General features: G+C 46.7%; 1 protein-coding gene across 4 annotated transcripts in view; it reads right to left on the bottom strand.

Annotated features, from left to right (window-relative positions):
• TEP1 (telomerase associated protein 1) overlaps positions 1–16,551 on the bottom strand; it is a 148,718-nt gene that overhangs the window by 47,360 nt on the left and 84,807 nt on the right. For all 4 annotated transcript variants that reach the window (XM_056528586.1, XM_056528585.1, XM_056528584.1 and 1 more), the window contains exons 17-28: positions 15,943–16,070; positions 13,029–13,091; positions 5,505–5,648; positions 4,161–4,337; positions 3,938–4,058; positions 3,583–3,710; positions 1,703–1,816; positions 1,501–1,618; positions 1,222–1,419; positions 948–1,111; positions 672–825; positions 355–534 (exon numbers count right to left, since the gene is read on the bottom strand). In XM_056528586.1, the coding sequence (XP_056384561.1) occupies positions 355–534; positions 672–825; positions 948–1,111; positions 1,222–1,419; positions 1,501–1,618; positions 1,703–1,816; positions 3,583–3,710; positions 3,938–4,058; positions 4,161–4,337; positions 5,505–5,648; positions 13,029–13,091; positions 15,943–16,070 (1,689 nt within the window). The remainder of the gene's footprint in view (positions 1–354; positions 535–671; positions 826–947; positions 1,112–1,221; positions 1,420–1,500; positions 1,619–1,702; positions 1,817–3,582; positions 3,711–3,937; positions 4,059–4,160; positions 4,338–5,504; positions 5,649–13,028; positions 13,092–15,942; positions 16,071–16,551) is intronic.

Consider the following 16,551-nt stretch of genomic DNA (forward strand, 5'->3'; position numbering starts at 1 on the left):
GCCGCAATCAACTTTGATCACGGCATCTAATAGGTTAGACATGGGTCCCAGTGGAAGATAGCCGCCGGGACCGACCCTCTATGACGAGGGGTCAGCTCGTGACCCGGCTTCATAGAAGGGGAGCGGGATGAGGGAGTACAGGTACGCCCTTCATCCCCAAAAGGTGGAAAAGGTAACAGAAAGCATATACAAGTTAGATTACATAGGAAAGTATTATTCAAATAGTTAATATTTCTATCTATAGAAACTCGAGCTTTCCTTAAAGAATTATTTATAAACCACATGCTAACATAAGAATCTCAAAGGACTTGTTCAGTACACTACATCAGCATCTGGTGGACATTAACATCTGACCTGGTTATTAAAGGCAGATTCTTCAAGCTTTTTTCCATAGACCGCAAGCTTTCCTCTGACCAGCTCTGCCCGCTCACTTGGTTCCAGTCTCCCCAGGGAAATGAGAGTGATGCCCTTTTGCTTGCTTAAGGTGCCACATAAAGTGGATCCCTCGGTTACACTCAGAACCATATTAACTCTCTGCAGAAACAAGATGCAACTATAATGTTAGATTATAATCTACAAAAATATAGGACCATATTTTCACCAATAATTTCACTGTGTTTTATAACATCGATGTTTTAGCTTATTTTTTCAATCTAGCTACAGTTCAGTACCTGAGGGAGGTGATCTGGGATCCAGTCAGAAGTGAGTTCCCCGGCACATCCACGCAGGACATCCGCTCCATCTATAAGTAGTGTTAAAGTGTCATTCCGTTTCAAAGAGCGAGAAACTAATAGAAGCAGAGCCTGAAACTCAGCTAAGGCATCCCTGTAGTAAGACATAAAAAGAAACAACTATATTCATTGAGTAGTTGTCATCAATGTAAAATATCCATAAAGCTCCTTTAAAGTTTGCTTTGGCAAGTCCAGTCAATATATGGAAACACAAACCCATATGAGTTGAGGATCATGCTTTTTCTTTGCAGGCGACTATTCAGTTGGTTGCAAAAACTTTTTAGCATGGTCTCTACATCTATTGACCTAGGAGTTGCTCCGGTAAAATGATAGATGACTGATGCTGAATGTACAAGTCTCAGTTCTTTCACAAGGTCTGCCTGCAATGGATTCAACAAAAAATACTTACTAACCTCACATTGCAAAACCTCTGCTTGTGATCACACTCTAATCCTTTCCATAATCAACACTGTGTAACAAAGGAAATTACCATAAAGACAGTTTTGCCTTGGCTTGGCTCTCCAACCACCAGAAACAATCTTCCATTTGTTGGAGATCGTCTCTTCTCAAGGATCTGTGCACATGCTTGCATAATTTGCTTGTTTCTGGCAAAGGATTGTCGTTCATGCCATTCTTGAAAGCCATCCTGTGTTAACTGATCTTCACCTTCAGATACATTTGACCCTTCCTAGGAGTAATGGGCATGGATTGATTAATGTTGCAGAAGACACATACAAATGTAAAAGATGAAAATATGATTGATAAATACCTTAAGATAATCTCTCTCAATCATTTGCCAAATATCATTTAAGATACGAGCCCCAAAGTCCTCTAGTGATGTCATGAGTGGTTTCCCATCAATTTCGCCACCCCACTGACAAGAGTACCTACACAAGAATATACAACTAGCCAGTAAGCCAGAAACAACCTAATGCACAGCTTCAGGTACTAAAGATGAGATGAATACTTACACATAATTCATAGCAGCAGGGTGTTTGGCTACTCTACGCTTGAGTTCCAGCATACGTTTTTCAGCTTCTGGAGATTCAGAAGCAAAATCTGAAAGCCAATGGCAGGGTACAGACCTGAATGGCACCAATTGATTGAGAAAATAAGACACTCATTTTAGAATTTACAGAGGTGAAGGCTAACACGTTTTGCCTCAGGTTAGACTATATTGGAATAGCTTATAAATGGTATAAAAATAAAAAGGAGTGGAATTTAAAAAAAAAGGACCTGTAGCCAACCCCCAAAAATTTGATTTTACTATCATTAAATGGCTTAGGTGCCCTGATCACAGACCTTTTTTTTACAGTTCCTTGATACATTCTCCCATTCTCGAGATATAAGGATTTAAAGTTTTTCTGACAATTCAGGGAATCTGTCAGATGGAGGTGATCTTAAAGGGGTATTCCAGCCTTCTACATCTTATCCTCTAAAGGATAGGGGATAAGATGTCTGATCACAGGGGTGCCGCCCCCTCGTGACGTCACGCCACGTCCCCTCCATTCATGTCTATGGGAAGAGTGTGACCTGAATAGAGGGGGTGTGGCCGTGACATCACGCCTCTGTGGCAGTGCCCGGCACAGAATGCCGGGAGCTGCACAGAGATCACTGGAGTCCCAGCGGCAGGACCTCTGCCATCAGACATCTTATCCCCTAACCAAAGGACAGGGGATAAGATGTATAAGGCAGAAATACCCCTTTAATTTAAAAAAAAGGAGTGACTATCAGTAGATGGGAGGGATTATACAATGTTTATTATTGAGGGGCATGTGTTCCTAATACACACCTCCTGTAAGTTTAATTTATTTTTCCCAGTGCAAGGCATGGAATGTAAAGACTCCACACTCCTTTGTTGCTCTCCCTTAGGTCCCAAATGTATATGTATATATCAATCACTCTACATTGTGATACCATGAATGGTTTCTACATTGTGGTAAGATTTAAGACACATTTAACACTTCAAGCAACATATTAAATCCATTTCTGATATCAAAGTTATTGGACTTTTCCCAACACAGTAGGTAGGTGCAGGCAGACAAGTCTATACTCTTCACAGTATCAACAACTAAAAAAATCTCAGTTAAGCTGCATTTACATCTCTGTTTTACACTACGGGTGCCGAATCCAGCGCTGAACTCCATTCACTTTAATGACCCGACTGGGGTCAAACGGTGACTCCGGTCGGCTCATTTTTGACCCGTATCCAGTTTTGTGACCGGACCTAAAACCGCAGTATACTACGGTTCATTAAAGTGAATGGTGTTCAGCGCTGGTCCGGCTGGGGTACAGGAGAGCCCGGTTGGCCCCTCTCCCAGCTGGATCTGGCACCCGTAGTGTAAAACCAAAATGTGAAAGCCTTAATGGTATCAAAGCATGATAATAAAAAATATTTCACTGGAACATTTTTTAACACTCTTGTTCTCCTGAAAGTTGTACTGGAAGCTGTACATTTACAGAGCAGAACACTTTTGTACAGAGCACTGGTAAGACATCACTTGGAGTATTGTGCGCAGTACTGGAGACCGTATGTCCAGAAGGATATAGATACATTGGAGAGAGTTCAGGGAAGAGCTACAAGTATATGGATTGCAGGATAAATCTTACCAGGAAAGGTTACAGGCCCTAAAAATGTAGAGCTTGGAAGAAAGAGGAGACAGAGGGGATATGATAAAAATTGTTAAATACATAAAGGGAATCAACACAGTAAAGGAGGAGATCTAAGTCAAATAGAGGGGTCCATAACAGTGTTCAGAAACTAGAAAAAGGAGAGAGAGAGACTGCACTTAAAATAACTATGAACTGAAGTACCTTCATAACCTTATATATTTATTCATACATGTTTTACCTAATTGCTTCAGGATTCCTTAAGTAGAAGAAAGCTTTTGGTTGCCCTGATTTATTGGTCTTACAATTCTGCAAAAACTGCATAGCCTCCAACTCCGTGATGGATCGTCCCGCAGGATAAGACTGAATCTGCCAAATACGTGGGACAATAATAAAACACTGATGCAAAATACAAATACTTAGAAAAAATTGAAAGAGTGAGACAATGAAACATTGGTCCTCTATCATGTTACACTCTAATTTATCAAGATCCTTATAGAGGGGAAAACATTTTCAATAAATGTCTTTTTATTTAACACATATTTTGGATATTTTAAAATGTCAAATCCTTGCATATGCCAGGAAGATGCTCTTACCCACTGATACTCAGGAAGGAGTGGAACGGAGTATGTTTTGGGGACATGACCGTATCTTTCTCCCAGTATACCGATAAAGATCTGACTCCGAACAACTTCAGACAGACATAGAGACAACTGCCTAATGACAAAATTACAGATAAGAGGTTATAACAAAGAATGAATTCAATGTTTTCACATTCATCTTTTTATGCACTTTCATCACGCATGTTTTTTTTTTAACCTGTCTTTTTTGGTTTCCTCTTCTGTAATTCCCCAGCGCAGATCCACTTCCTCTAGTGAGAGGAAGTGACAAGAGGCACGCTGGCGTAGTTGTGGCATAACCTGTCCAATCAATACGTCTCTTTCTGCATGCATGTCACGAAATGTGGAGGAAATAAATACACGGACACTGCGCCATCTTAAAAAAAGAAACACAGGAAATCTGACTTTTGTAATCCAACATCATTATACTACCAGCAATAAAAAACAAAACAAAAACTAACTGCTGTCCTAAAGCTGGTATTAAGAGTACACATTGATACAACGCTCAAAACTGTACCATGATAATTGCATTTATACCCACAAAGTGGCCCAAGTGGGGGACGGTATACACCACCACCTGAATTGCAAGAAATATTATTAGATGAAAACTTTTAGCTAAATGGCAAATATAACAGAAGCACATTGCCCTTTGGGTGCATTATATCTAGTAGTCCACCTTATACAAGACATCACACAGATTCCCTAATCTTAAAGGGGTACTACCGTGCTGACAACTTATCCCCTATCTAAAGGATGATGTTAGTGGGGCTGCCTTATCAAGAAGGATCAGACATGTTGGAGTTCATGCTCAGTGCTTGTTTTTCTCAGAAATTGCATTGCACTCTTAAAGGGGTACTACCGTGCTGACAACTTATCCCCGCGATCTCGCACGCAGCACCCCGCTCTCATCAGGCCCCAGAGCGAACATCCGCTCCGGGTCTGATGACTGCCGATCACTGGGCTGGACTATCGTGACGTCACGCTCTGTCCCTCAATGCAAGTCTATGGCTGGGGGCGAGACAGCTGTCTCGACCCCTGCCATAGACTTACATTGAGGGGGCGGCAGTCATCAGACCAGTGATCGGCAGTCATCAGACCCAGAGCGGATGTTCGCTCCAGAGCCTGATGAGAGCGGGGTGCTGCGTGCGAGATCGTGGGGATAAGTTGTCAGCACGGTAGTACCCCTTTAAGAGTGCAATGCAGAGGACATATCAGCTAAACAATGCTTGGATCATCCAAGACTGCATGTGTATTTCAACGGGGAGAGGGAAATTAGACAGTGGCTTATTTCTGAGAAAAACAAGCACTGAGCATGAACTCCAACATGTCTGATCCTTCTTGATAAGGCAGCCCCACTAACATCACTCTATGAGCAAGTTCAGACAATATTTGTCTAATGTTTATGGCCAACTTATAGGAAACGTGTCCTGATGAAAAGCTTCATTGTTTCTGTTTTTTTGCAGAATATATCTACACAGTTAATGGATAAATATTAATACTTAAATGACATGACTTTCCGCATGTCTGTAGGAAGATCGCTTACTTCTGACTGGGAACAGAAGGGAGCAGACTGCTAGCTGCAGTATTCCTCTTTTTGACATTCTCTGGGTCTTCTGGTATACTAAATCTTTCATTGACTTTCTCCACATGATCCAAGAGACGGGAAGTTCCTCTCTCTGACACATACCTTGAAAAAATTACAAAAAATAAAAAGTAACATAAGCATAATACATACATACAAAACAAACAAACAAAACAATGAGCAAAGCAAGAATGTAGACATGTCCAAGTTGTTAAACATAACAATATTTTTTCACAATAATGTGCCAAGAGTACAACACAACATCAATACAAGCTTCTTATTAAAGGAATTTTTACCAGTCGCTCATATGATTATATGAAACTATGGAGTAATATGTCTTATTGGGGGGATAGGGGCATCTCTGTCATAATTTCAATAAAAGAGAAGCAGCAGAAAAAAAAAAAAAAGTGCAGCAGCAGATGACAACTGATTGGTCCGAGCACACCAAAAAGAAGGTGTCCAGACACATGGGGAGACATTTATCATTGCTGTAATTAGAAAGGGTCTTTTAAAATAATTTATTTTGCTTATGTTCGAGGGGGGGGGGGGTTGATAAATTTGGTGCAAAAAACAATAAATCACTTTGGAACACCATTTTGTAAGATTCTTCCTGTTCTCTGCGACTTTTTTGCACAAAAGGTCGCAGTTGCACAAAAATGTGCAACATTTTAAAAGTGTTCTCCAAAGGCAGTTCTGTAAGTCAGGTCTGGGCTGGTGTAGATTTCCTGTGTTTTGGAGGGATTTGTGACTTTTTGTGTGACATTCGCACTTGGGAAATCCATTACCATTGCAAAGTGAAAACTGAAAAGGAGATTTTTTACACTTACCGTAAAATCTTTTTCTCAGAAGCTCCATTGGGGGACACAGGAACCGTGGATATATCTTGCTGCCACTAGGAGGCTGACACTATGCATACAAAAAAAAAGTCGGCCCCTCCCAGCAGGGTATACCCCACCTACTGCCTTAGAGACACTCAGTTTTAGTCCCAAAGCAATAGGAGGAACCGAAAAATACAGAGTCCAGAGGGCGCCCAGTCAAACAACGAACCAACAGACTGACAGGCGACCAACTCTCAGATCACAACTAACAACACAGGGTGGGAGCTGTGTCCCCCAATGGAGCTTCTGAGAAAAAGATTTTACGGTAAGTGTAAAAAATCTCCTTTTCTCATTCAGCTCCATTGGGGGACACAGGAACCGTGGGACATACCAAAGCAGTCCCTGGGGGTGGGAAAACCATGTAACCCAGAATCAAGCCAACGGCAGAGCCACCACTGCCTGCAAAACCTTACACCCTAAAGAGGCATTGGCGGATGCAGAAGTGTGCACTTGGTAAAACTTGGTGAACGTGTGCACCGAAGACGAAGTAGCCGCCTTACACACCTGTAGGGCTGAAGACCTGTTAAAGACCGCCCAAGAGGACCCCACAGAGCGAGTGAAGTGAGCCGTAACCCGGAAGGGAGGATCCTTCCCCTTGGAATGGTATGCTTCAGAAATGGCGGACCGGATCCATCTGGAGATGGTGGCCTTAGAAGCCGGCAAACCTTTGCGTCGGCCCTCCGGAAGGACAAACAGTGACTCCGACTGTCGGAAAGAAGAGGTGGCCTTGAGGTAAACTCATAAGGCTCGTACCACATCCAGATTGTGGAGAGAACGCTCCTTAGGATGAGACGGAGCAGGGCAGAAGGAAGGGAGAACGATATCCTCGTTCAGATGAAAGGAAGAAACCACCTTCGGTTGAAAGGAAGGAACCGGCCGGAGTACTGCCTTGTCTTGATGAAGAATCAGGAAGGGAGGATGACAAGAAGAGCTGTCAATTCAGACACCCGACGGATCGAGGTCACAGCTACCAAAAAGACGACCTTCCAGGAAGGAAACGGAGAGAAACGTCGCGGATAGGCTCGAACGGAACGTATTGCAAAGCATTCAGGACCAAATTTAAGTCCCAAGGGGGAGTAGGAGACCTGTATGGAGGAATCTCGTGAGCTACTCCATGGAGGAAGGTGTGAACCGATGAGTCAGTAGCCAGAGGCCGCTGAAAAATAATAGACAGCGCCGACACTTGACCCTTGAGGGAACTAAGAGCCAGGCGCGTCTCAAGACCCGACTGCAGAAACGCCAGAAGGTTCGGCAGGGAAAGTGAACCGGGGAAAGAGAGCAGGATGACTTACGCGCCCTGAGCATAGTGCGAATAACCCCAAATGAGAAACTGCGAGCCGTCAACACCACGGTGTCAACCGCCACGCCGTCAACGCAGCGGCTGTGAATTGGGGTGGCAAAGAGGACCCCGAGACAGAAGGTCGAGGTGATCTGGCAGTCGGAAGGGAACATCCGCCACGAGCCGCACTACGTCGGAGTACCAAGATCGGCGGGGCCAATCCGGAGCCACTAGGATGGCCGATACGCCTTCCGCCTTGATTTTCCTGAGCACTCGGGGAAGGAGGGGAATTGGCGGAAACAGGTACGGGAGAATGAACCGAGACCAGGGAATGACGAGGGCGTCCACAGCCAGCGCCAGAGGATCTCTGGACTTTACCACGAAGCTTGGAACCTGCCGGTTTAAGCAGGACGCAAAGAGGTCCACGTCCGGAATCCCCCAACGACGGAAAATGGACTCGAACACCTCCGGGTGAAGGGACCACTCCCCTGGATCGGGGGAGGAGTGACTTAGAAAGTCCGCCTCCCAATTGTCCACCCCCGGAATGTGGATCGCTGATATGGAGGGAACCATGCGTTCCGCCCAGGTCAAATCTTGGACACCTCGGTCATGGCGGCACTGCTGCGAGTGCCCCCTTGACGGCTGAGATACGCCACGGCCGTGGCGTTGTCCAACTGAATGCGAACCGGGCGACCCCGAAGAAGAGACTCCCAGTGTCGGAGACAAAAGGAATATCGCCCGGATCTCCAGGACATTGATAGGAAGCCTGGCTTCCCGAGGTGACCACCGGCGCTGGACCGTCCGGTCCAGGAGGACACCCCCCTCAACCGAGGAGGCTCGCATCCATTGTTAGACCCAGCCAGGTGTAGCCACCAAGAAGAGACTGGGCAGACGAATCCGATGATCCAAGGACAGGGGGGATCCATCCCACAGAGACAGAATAGCCCACTGAAGCAGACAGCAACGGAACTACGCAAACGGAACAGCTTTATGGCCGCCACCATCCTTCCCAGCACCGCCTGACAGCAGAGCACTCCGCTTGTCCTGAGGGAGGAGATTCGGGCACTCCCGGTATCGAACCGGAGGCCCAGAAAGACCAGAGACCGGGAGGGAGAAAGGTTGGATTTCTCCTCGTTGATCAGCCACCCGAAGCTAGTTAGGGTCAGCAGGGTGATGCGGAGACTCTCCTCGTTCTGGATCCGGGACAGGCTTGATAAGCAGGTCGTCCAGGTAAGGAAGGACAGACACCCCCCAGGACTTGAGAATGGCCATGACAGCCGCCAGGACCGTGGTAAAAACCCGGGGGGCAGTGGCCAGGCCGAAGGGCAGAGCCACAAATTGAAAGTGACCCTGCGGAACGGCAAAGCGGAGGAAACGTTGAGGAGAAGGAAAAAATCGGAATGTGTAGATACGCATACCGAATGTCCACTAAAGACAGGAATTTGCCCTGATCCATGGATGCCACGATCGACCGTAGTGACTCCATACGGAAGTGGCGAAGATGGCGAAGTTGAGGAGTTTCAGGTCCAAAATCGGACAGACTGAATCCTCCTTTTGGGCACAACAAAGAGGTTTGAATAGAAACCCCTGAAACGGTCCTGAGGTGGAACGGGCACAATAACACCCTGTTGCAGCATAGTGCGAATGGCAGAATGAAAACCTGCGGCCAGTGTAGGTGAACAAGGAGGCCGGGATCGAAAAAACGTTCCCGGGGAAAAGAAGCGGACTCGATTCGGTAACCGTTGGAGATGACGTCCCGAACCCAAGAGTCCTGTCTGGACTTGAGCCAACCAGATGTTCCGAAAAAGAAGTAAGCAACCGCCCATCCGAGATGGAGTCCCAGGTGGGGGCGCCCCATCAGGTCGAGGCAGGATTGCGGGTTCCTGATTTAGCGGGAAATCGGTTGGAACGATTATCCTGCTTCCGGGAGGAGCGAAGTTTGAAGGACGGGCCCTGCCTACCTTGCGAGGGGCTCGATTTATCCTGGCGCCCCTGACCCAGTGGGCGAAAGGACCGAAAGGAGGTTGACTTATAAAAAAAAAAAACACGAGCCGCAGTGCGGCGAGCCTTGTTCTGGGGAAGCAAAGAACTTTTACCTCCCGTAGCCTCAGAGATTATGTTGTCTAGCCGTTTCCCAAAAAGGTGACCGCCAGTAAAGGCCATTGCCGTCAGAGATTTCTTGGAAGCCAAATTGGCGTTCCAAGCTTTGAGCCACATGGAGCGACGAATGGCGACTAGATTGCCAGACGCGAAAGCCACACAGCGAGCAGACTCCAACGAAACCTGGCATAAATATTCACCTGCGTCTGACACCTGATGAGCAATCTCAGCCAGATCATCCGGGGAGGCCCCGGACAACAGACCTTGACGAAGCTGAGAAGCCCACACCGCTAAGGCCTTCGCAACCCAGGTGGAAGAGAAGGCCGGAAGCAGGGAGGATCCCACCGCTTCAATGCGTATTTGGCTAAATTCTCAACCCGCTTGTGGAATCCTTAAGGAAGCGGCATCGGATAAACGGGAGACTGGGGGGGGTCCACAGAGGGTGGAACGGTCCATTTAGCAATAAGGTTCTGAGGGAATGGACACAAAGTCTTTAACCGTTTAGTGCCTTGGAAGCGCTTCTCCGGAAGCTTCCAGGCGGTCTCCAGAAGCACAGCATCTAATTCCTTATGAGGATGGAAAACTTAGGAGAACGAGGAGTACGGGCAAAGGAAACCTCAGGAACAGGGTCCGAGGGGTCCTGAAGAGACATCGGTCAGTTCTCCATATACCGCACTCAGCAGTGGGGTATCGGAACTGCAGCCACAGGCATCTCAGCCGTGAGACGTGTGATAAATGGCCGAGGAAACGATGCAGACCACTGTCTGGCTTATTGGTATGGGTCCTGAAGAGATATCGGTCAGTTCTCCACATACCGCACACAGCAGTGGGGGATTGGAACTGCAGCCCCAGGCATCTCAGCCGTGAGACGTGTGATAAATGGCCGAGGAAACTATGCAGACCACTGTCTGGCTTACTGGTATGAGTCAGTTCCACCTATACCGCACTCAGCAGAAGGGTATCGGAATGTAGCGACAATACATCAGTCGTGAGAGACCCCCGTCCGGCTTACCGGTATGGGTCCGCCTGCAGGTATGGGCGAGACATGCCATTGGACATCTCGCACAGTAGGGAGGTACCGGTGCGCCAGCTGCTAAATGAGTGACCCTAGGAACCCAGGACTGCAGGCATCAAAAGTAAACCAAAAATAAGGATTGGCCATAAGAAGGCCCAGAGTACCCCAAATTTTCAGAAAAGCTGCAGAATTTTATTTATTTATTTTTGAATAACGGTGCATCATTACACCATTTGTCCAATGGGGACTAAAGTCCCGCAATCAATTCTCCTCAGAGGAGGAAAAACCAGATAGCGGGCAGCCTCGGAAATGGCGGCGGCAAGGAGCAGTACGCCAGAAGCTTCTGCGAAACCGCATAGCCCCGAGGCTAATAGCCAGAACAGCAGCCCGAACAGGGGAAGCTCCCGCAGGGCCGCAGCTTCGGGAGGCCGGTGAGCAAAGCAACGAAGCCTCCCGAAAAGGTGAAGGGGGCGGAGCTACACTATGCCGGAAGGCCCCCCTAGGACATTGAAAACGAAAAAACAGCCCGGACAGGAAAAGCTCCCGCCGGGCTGCAGCTTCGGGAGGCCGGTGCGCGAAGCGGCGCCACCTTCCGAACCGTGGAGGGGGCGGAGCTAAGCTCTGCCGGAGGGCCCTCTAGAGTATTGAATCGAAAGCAGTCCGGACAGGAAAAGTTCCTGCCGGGCTGCGGCGCCAAGATTCGGCGCTCACAGAGCGCGGGAAGGGGCGGAGCAACACTCGGCCGGGACCAGGCCGAAGCCGCGGCCTAAAGTATCGGCCTGGTTCCCGGCCGAACAGACCTACAGTGAAGTCGGAAGCCGTCTCCCCCTGCGGGGACGGCTGCCGGAGAAAAAGACGACCGCCCGCGGGGCGGAGCCACACTCGGCCGGGACCAGGCTAAGTTGGTGACAAAGCAGTGGTCTGGTCCCGGTCACACCATGCTCCCTTACATGAAGTCCGCAGCAGTCTCCCAGTGAGGACGGCTGCTGGAATCAGCGGAGAAATTAGCGGCCTGGTCCCGGCCAAACACGCCGCCCCGACAGAAGAGCCGTCAGCCGTCTCCACTGCGGGAACGGCTGCCAGATAGTTAACTGGACGCCGCAATGCCGTCCGGGGGGGCCTGCAGCTGACTCACCATGTGTGAGGAGCTGCAGCCCGCAGTAAACATACAGAGAACAGACCGTCCAAGGAAAGGTCCCCTCACTGTCCATACCCCACATCATAAGGGGCCAAGCCCCCCCCCCAATCTAGACTTGTCCCCCCTTGGGGTAGCCCTAGATAGAGAGGGGAGAGGGGTAAGGGGTGTAGGGAAAACTTACCTGAACATGGAGGTATACTTAGCTCCTGAGAAGGTCTCTCCCCTGCAGTCTTCGCCAGACTAAGCCTGCTGCATCATGCCAGGCTTCTTTAAGCGGGGCGAGCAGAGGCAATAGGTGACCCGGACCCAAGGAACAACCTGGTGCTGGCTGGTGGCGAAGAAGGGTTAACGGACCATACAGTATGGAACCGTGCCCTTCAGTCGCATGTGGGGAAACAGGTAATGCCATGCTCCTGTCGCCCCTACCTAGAAAAAATAAAAAAGAAGAAAAAGTCTAAACACTAACTCTAAAAAATAATAAAAGACCAGGCCTGGAGCAATCCAGGCCCGTGTTGCCTCCTATGACACTAAGCTAAAACTGAGTGTCTCTAAGGCAGTAGGTGGGGTACACCCTGCTGGGAGGGGCCGACTTCTTTTTTGTATGCCTAGTGTCAGCCTCCTAGTGGCAGTAAGATATACCCACGGTTCCTGTGTCCCCCAATGGAGCTAAATGAGAAATTGACTTTTGAAAGGTCACCTTTAGGATTTTGCAAACTGCAAAAAAAAAAAAAAGTGCTTAGGCGCACGTGTGACATTGTGACATTTTGTGCCTCCACTGTAGGCAAAAAGACCCAAAATATACAAGTAGCACAACACATTTCTGGCTGCACTACACACATCAACAGCAACTTAAGAAGGGATTGTGATTATTCTAGAACAGTGGACTCAAACTGTGGCCCTTCAGATGTTGCAAAACTTCAACTCCCAGCATGCCTGGACAGCCATTGGCCGCGGCTTGATGGGAGTTGAAATTTTGCAACATCTGGAGGGCCAAAGTTTGAGACCACTGTTTTATAACAGAAGGAATATGTTAAAACATGAACATTGGCTTCAGCATGGAAAAGGCAAGACTTACTTCAACACTTGCTCTGTAAAGCCACACAGCGTCACATCATTGCACTGATCAAGGGAGTCCTCACTGTGAACAGAAATAAGAGGGAATTTAACTGCCTTCTACTAAATCCTAAAGTGCTTTCATATGTGTCGCTAAAACCTTTAAAACATTTTTAAAAAATTCGGTGAGGAACAGTCATGTGACAAACATCAAGTTTATCAATTTTCATTATATGTGAACGAATCAATATTTAATCTCCCTAGCATACAAACAGAATGATTATGTAATAGAACAAAAGCAATGGTCCTAAATGATCCTTTCAGCATTTTAATAAAATACATATGCCAATACCTGGTTTGTCCACTTTCAAAATTAAAAACCTCTAGCTTATATTTCGTCTAACTTTTTACCAGTTGGACAACTGGAAGAATGTTTTTTCTTTCACACTCCATGGAGATACAGTACAATCCATCAGATTACACTACGAAGCAAGAAAATCTTGGTAACACAGTAATGTAGAGAGGCCTTACACAGCAGCTCAAGTGCTGCCATACAGGCTCCTGGTACTTTACATAAGGCCATAAAAAAGGTAATTTGACTCCATTTAGAGGTATATTATACAAAATTAAGGACTCTCAATCTATAGTTATTTAATCTTTTCACTAGTTTCCCACATAATCCATCACCAAGTACTGTCCTAAGATGTGATGTGATAGCTGGTCACCCAAGGTTATGACCTGTAGTTCAGCTTGTCGCACGTGCTCTTTTACAGAAGTTATTATAAGGTGAGCTGTTTTTTTTTTTATTTATTTTTTTATTCATTTTATTGAAACGTTAACAAATCAGCCATCAGGCCCATTAAAGTGAAGAAAGGTTACAATCAAAGTCCACATAGTAAGGCACTTGAAGTCTAGAATAGGTGAGCAGAATGTAAATGACAGAATAGCCCATCCTATTTCGAACAATGTAAATCAAAGACAAAGAAAACAAAATAAAATAAATAGTACCAAACTGACAACAACCATATGGCGAACAGACGCCTAAAACTGTAACTGTGAACTATACAGCGAGAATCGTAGATACTAGGGCTGGGCGGTATACCGGTTCATACCGAATTTTTTAGGCTGCACGATATGAATTGTCCCCCATACCGCAATACCGGTCGGGCCCCTCCCCCTCGGGAATGTATTATCAGCCCAGCGCAGCGCTGTCCCCACATCGGGGAGCTAATCCTATGTGACCCGCCAGCCCTGTTCTGCGCCCCCCAATTAAGGATCAGCCCAGTGGGGTACTACTCACATATGTCAAGCACTGCCCTCCTCCTCTTTGTTGGGGTCCGCCGGAACTCTATACAGCTGGAGGTCCGCAGGTTGGAGACCACTGCTGTACGCTGTATCCCTATGCACGGGCTGCAAAAGATAAAGAAAATAAACTGTAACTCACCTATGTCGGCCACACGCTGGGGACTGGAATGTCGGACAGCCGTCAACCTATCACCGGTCGGAGCGATGTCCCGCCCCGGCCAGTAATAGGCTGAGCCCACTGTCATGTAAGAAGCTCTGGTCGGCTTCTTACATGACAGTGGGCTTAGCCTATCACTGGCCGGGGCGTTGCATCGCTCCGGCCGGTGATAGGTTGACGGCTGTCCGACATTCCAGTCCCCAGCGTGTGGCCAACATAGGTAAGTTTAAAGTTTATTTTCTGTATCTTTTGCAGCCCGGGCATAGGTATACAGCATACAGCAGTGGTCTCCAACCTGCGAACCTCCAGCTGTTGCAAAACTACAATTCCCAGCATGCCCGGGTGAAAAATACCGTTATATACCGTGGAACCGCCGTATGTAAAAAAATACCGTGATACACATATTTGGTCATACCGCCCAGCCCTAGTAGATACCACCGTGTTTCAAAAGAGGTGGATAAATAATTCAACCTAACAGATTGCATCCACATATACGACAGAGGACAGACAAACATAGACTCATAGAGGAGTACTAACAGAGGACAACAGAAGACAACATTCAAGACCCGAGGAGAAGACATGGAATAGGAACATTGAGTTAAAGGAGAGGAGCACCACACAGAGAGAAATTTACTTGGGCATTTCCTATTCTTGTATACGATATGTGAGAAAGGGAGTGTTGCATTAACAAGCGCCTTCCATTGAGATAAAGTAGGAGGGCTGGGGTCCATCCATTTGAGAGCAATAGCTTTCCTGGCCATGAACAAAGTTTCCCACAAAAGTGTGCATACGTGATGCATCCACATCTCCTCATCCATGACACCAAATAGACTAAGGTGAGCTGTTTGTCTACAAAACAGCAGAGAATGGGAACTAGGAACTAATGTGAGAAGCTCGGCAGAGGGGAAGCATTATATGAACTGCACAACAGTGTAGAGACTTGCTCTTTAGCAATCAGGAAAATAAAGGTAAAGGACAGCCTGGTGTACATGTCAGAAAAGCATCATTGGAATTGTAGTCTTCACCTACATAAGCTGCTGCTGATGCCATATCTACCTTTACTGCACAGAGGGAGCAAAAGTGTGACAAAGGTAAATACACACAAAGCAACATTGTAACACTAACTCTAAGCATGTAATGTCCCTGCAAAGTTTTTCATCCAAACTCCAGAATACCCATTTAAGGTGTCCATTAACTTCTTTGGCCATCAGCTCCCAATTACTACACACATGAGCACATTCATCCCAGCAGTGCATGCATGTGTTATTCACTGGGGAGAGGTGGTATACCATTGCCTGTTGGCTAATCTCCAGGGAGAACACAGGGCATGAGCATTGAAACTTAACATGCACAATCTTTCTTTCACAGACAATATCGGATTTTGCTTGTGTACGTGGACCTTTACAGTTTGGAGATTCAAAAAAAAAGGAAGCAAGGTGAGAAAAGGCAGAAATAAGATAATAAGCAAATGTACCTTCTAAAGCCTTTGGGCAGCACAGTTACACAGAGACAGTCAGCATTTACTACTCGTCGATAATGTTTCAACACAGTCTTAAACTCTTCCTTTAGAGGACTAGCTCTAAAAATCAGCAGAGTGTCTACCTGTGTAAAGAAAGACATCACAGTATAGTGTACTGTCAGAAATAATACTTCACTGTGTCATATCTATTACAGCAGCCTTAAAGCAAACTTGTCAGTAGATTTTTAGGGTATAAAACATAAGGACATGGCTGTATAGAGCTTTTGACCCTAAATTTGTACATATCTCATAAGGTAATTGACCCCTCCAGTGTCGTAATATTGGAGATTAAAAAGATATACAAATTAGGATTTGGAACCCTACTGAGTGTACCTCTTGGCTGCTAGAGCCCAGTATAGTTCTGCCCCTTTACCAGTTAGTCACTTCCCTTTGCGCTGGTCACCTCCTCTACCCCAATTGACAGCCACTAGACTGTACTGTAATCCTCGCATCTCCCCTGTAATCTAGCACCTAAGAGGAGCGCCCAATGGGCTCTAAAGCCTAATTTGCATATTCTTTTAAGCTATGATATCTTGATGCTGGATGGGTCAATTAACTAATGGA

This window comes from Hyla sarda, chromosome 1 (genome assembly GCF_029499605.1).
Source record: "Hyla sarda isolate aHylSar1 chromosome 1, aHylSar1.hap1, whole genome shotgun sequence".
Classification (NCBI taxonomy): Eukaryota; Metazoa; Chordata; class Amphibia; order Anura; family Hylidae; genus Hyla; species Hyla sarda.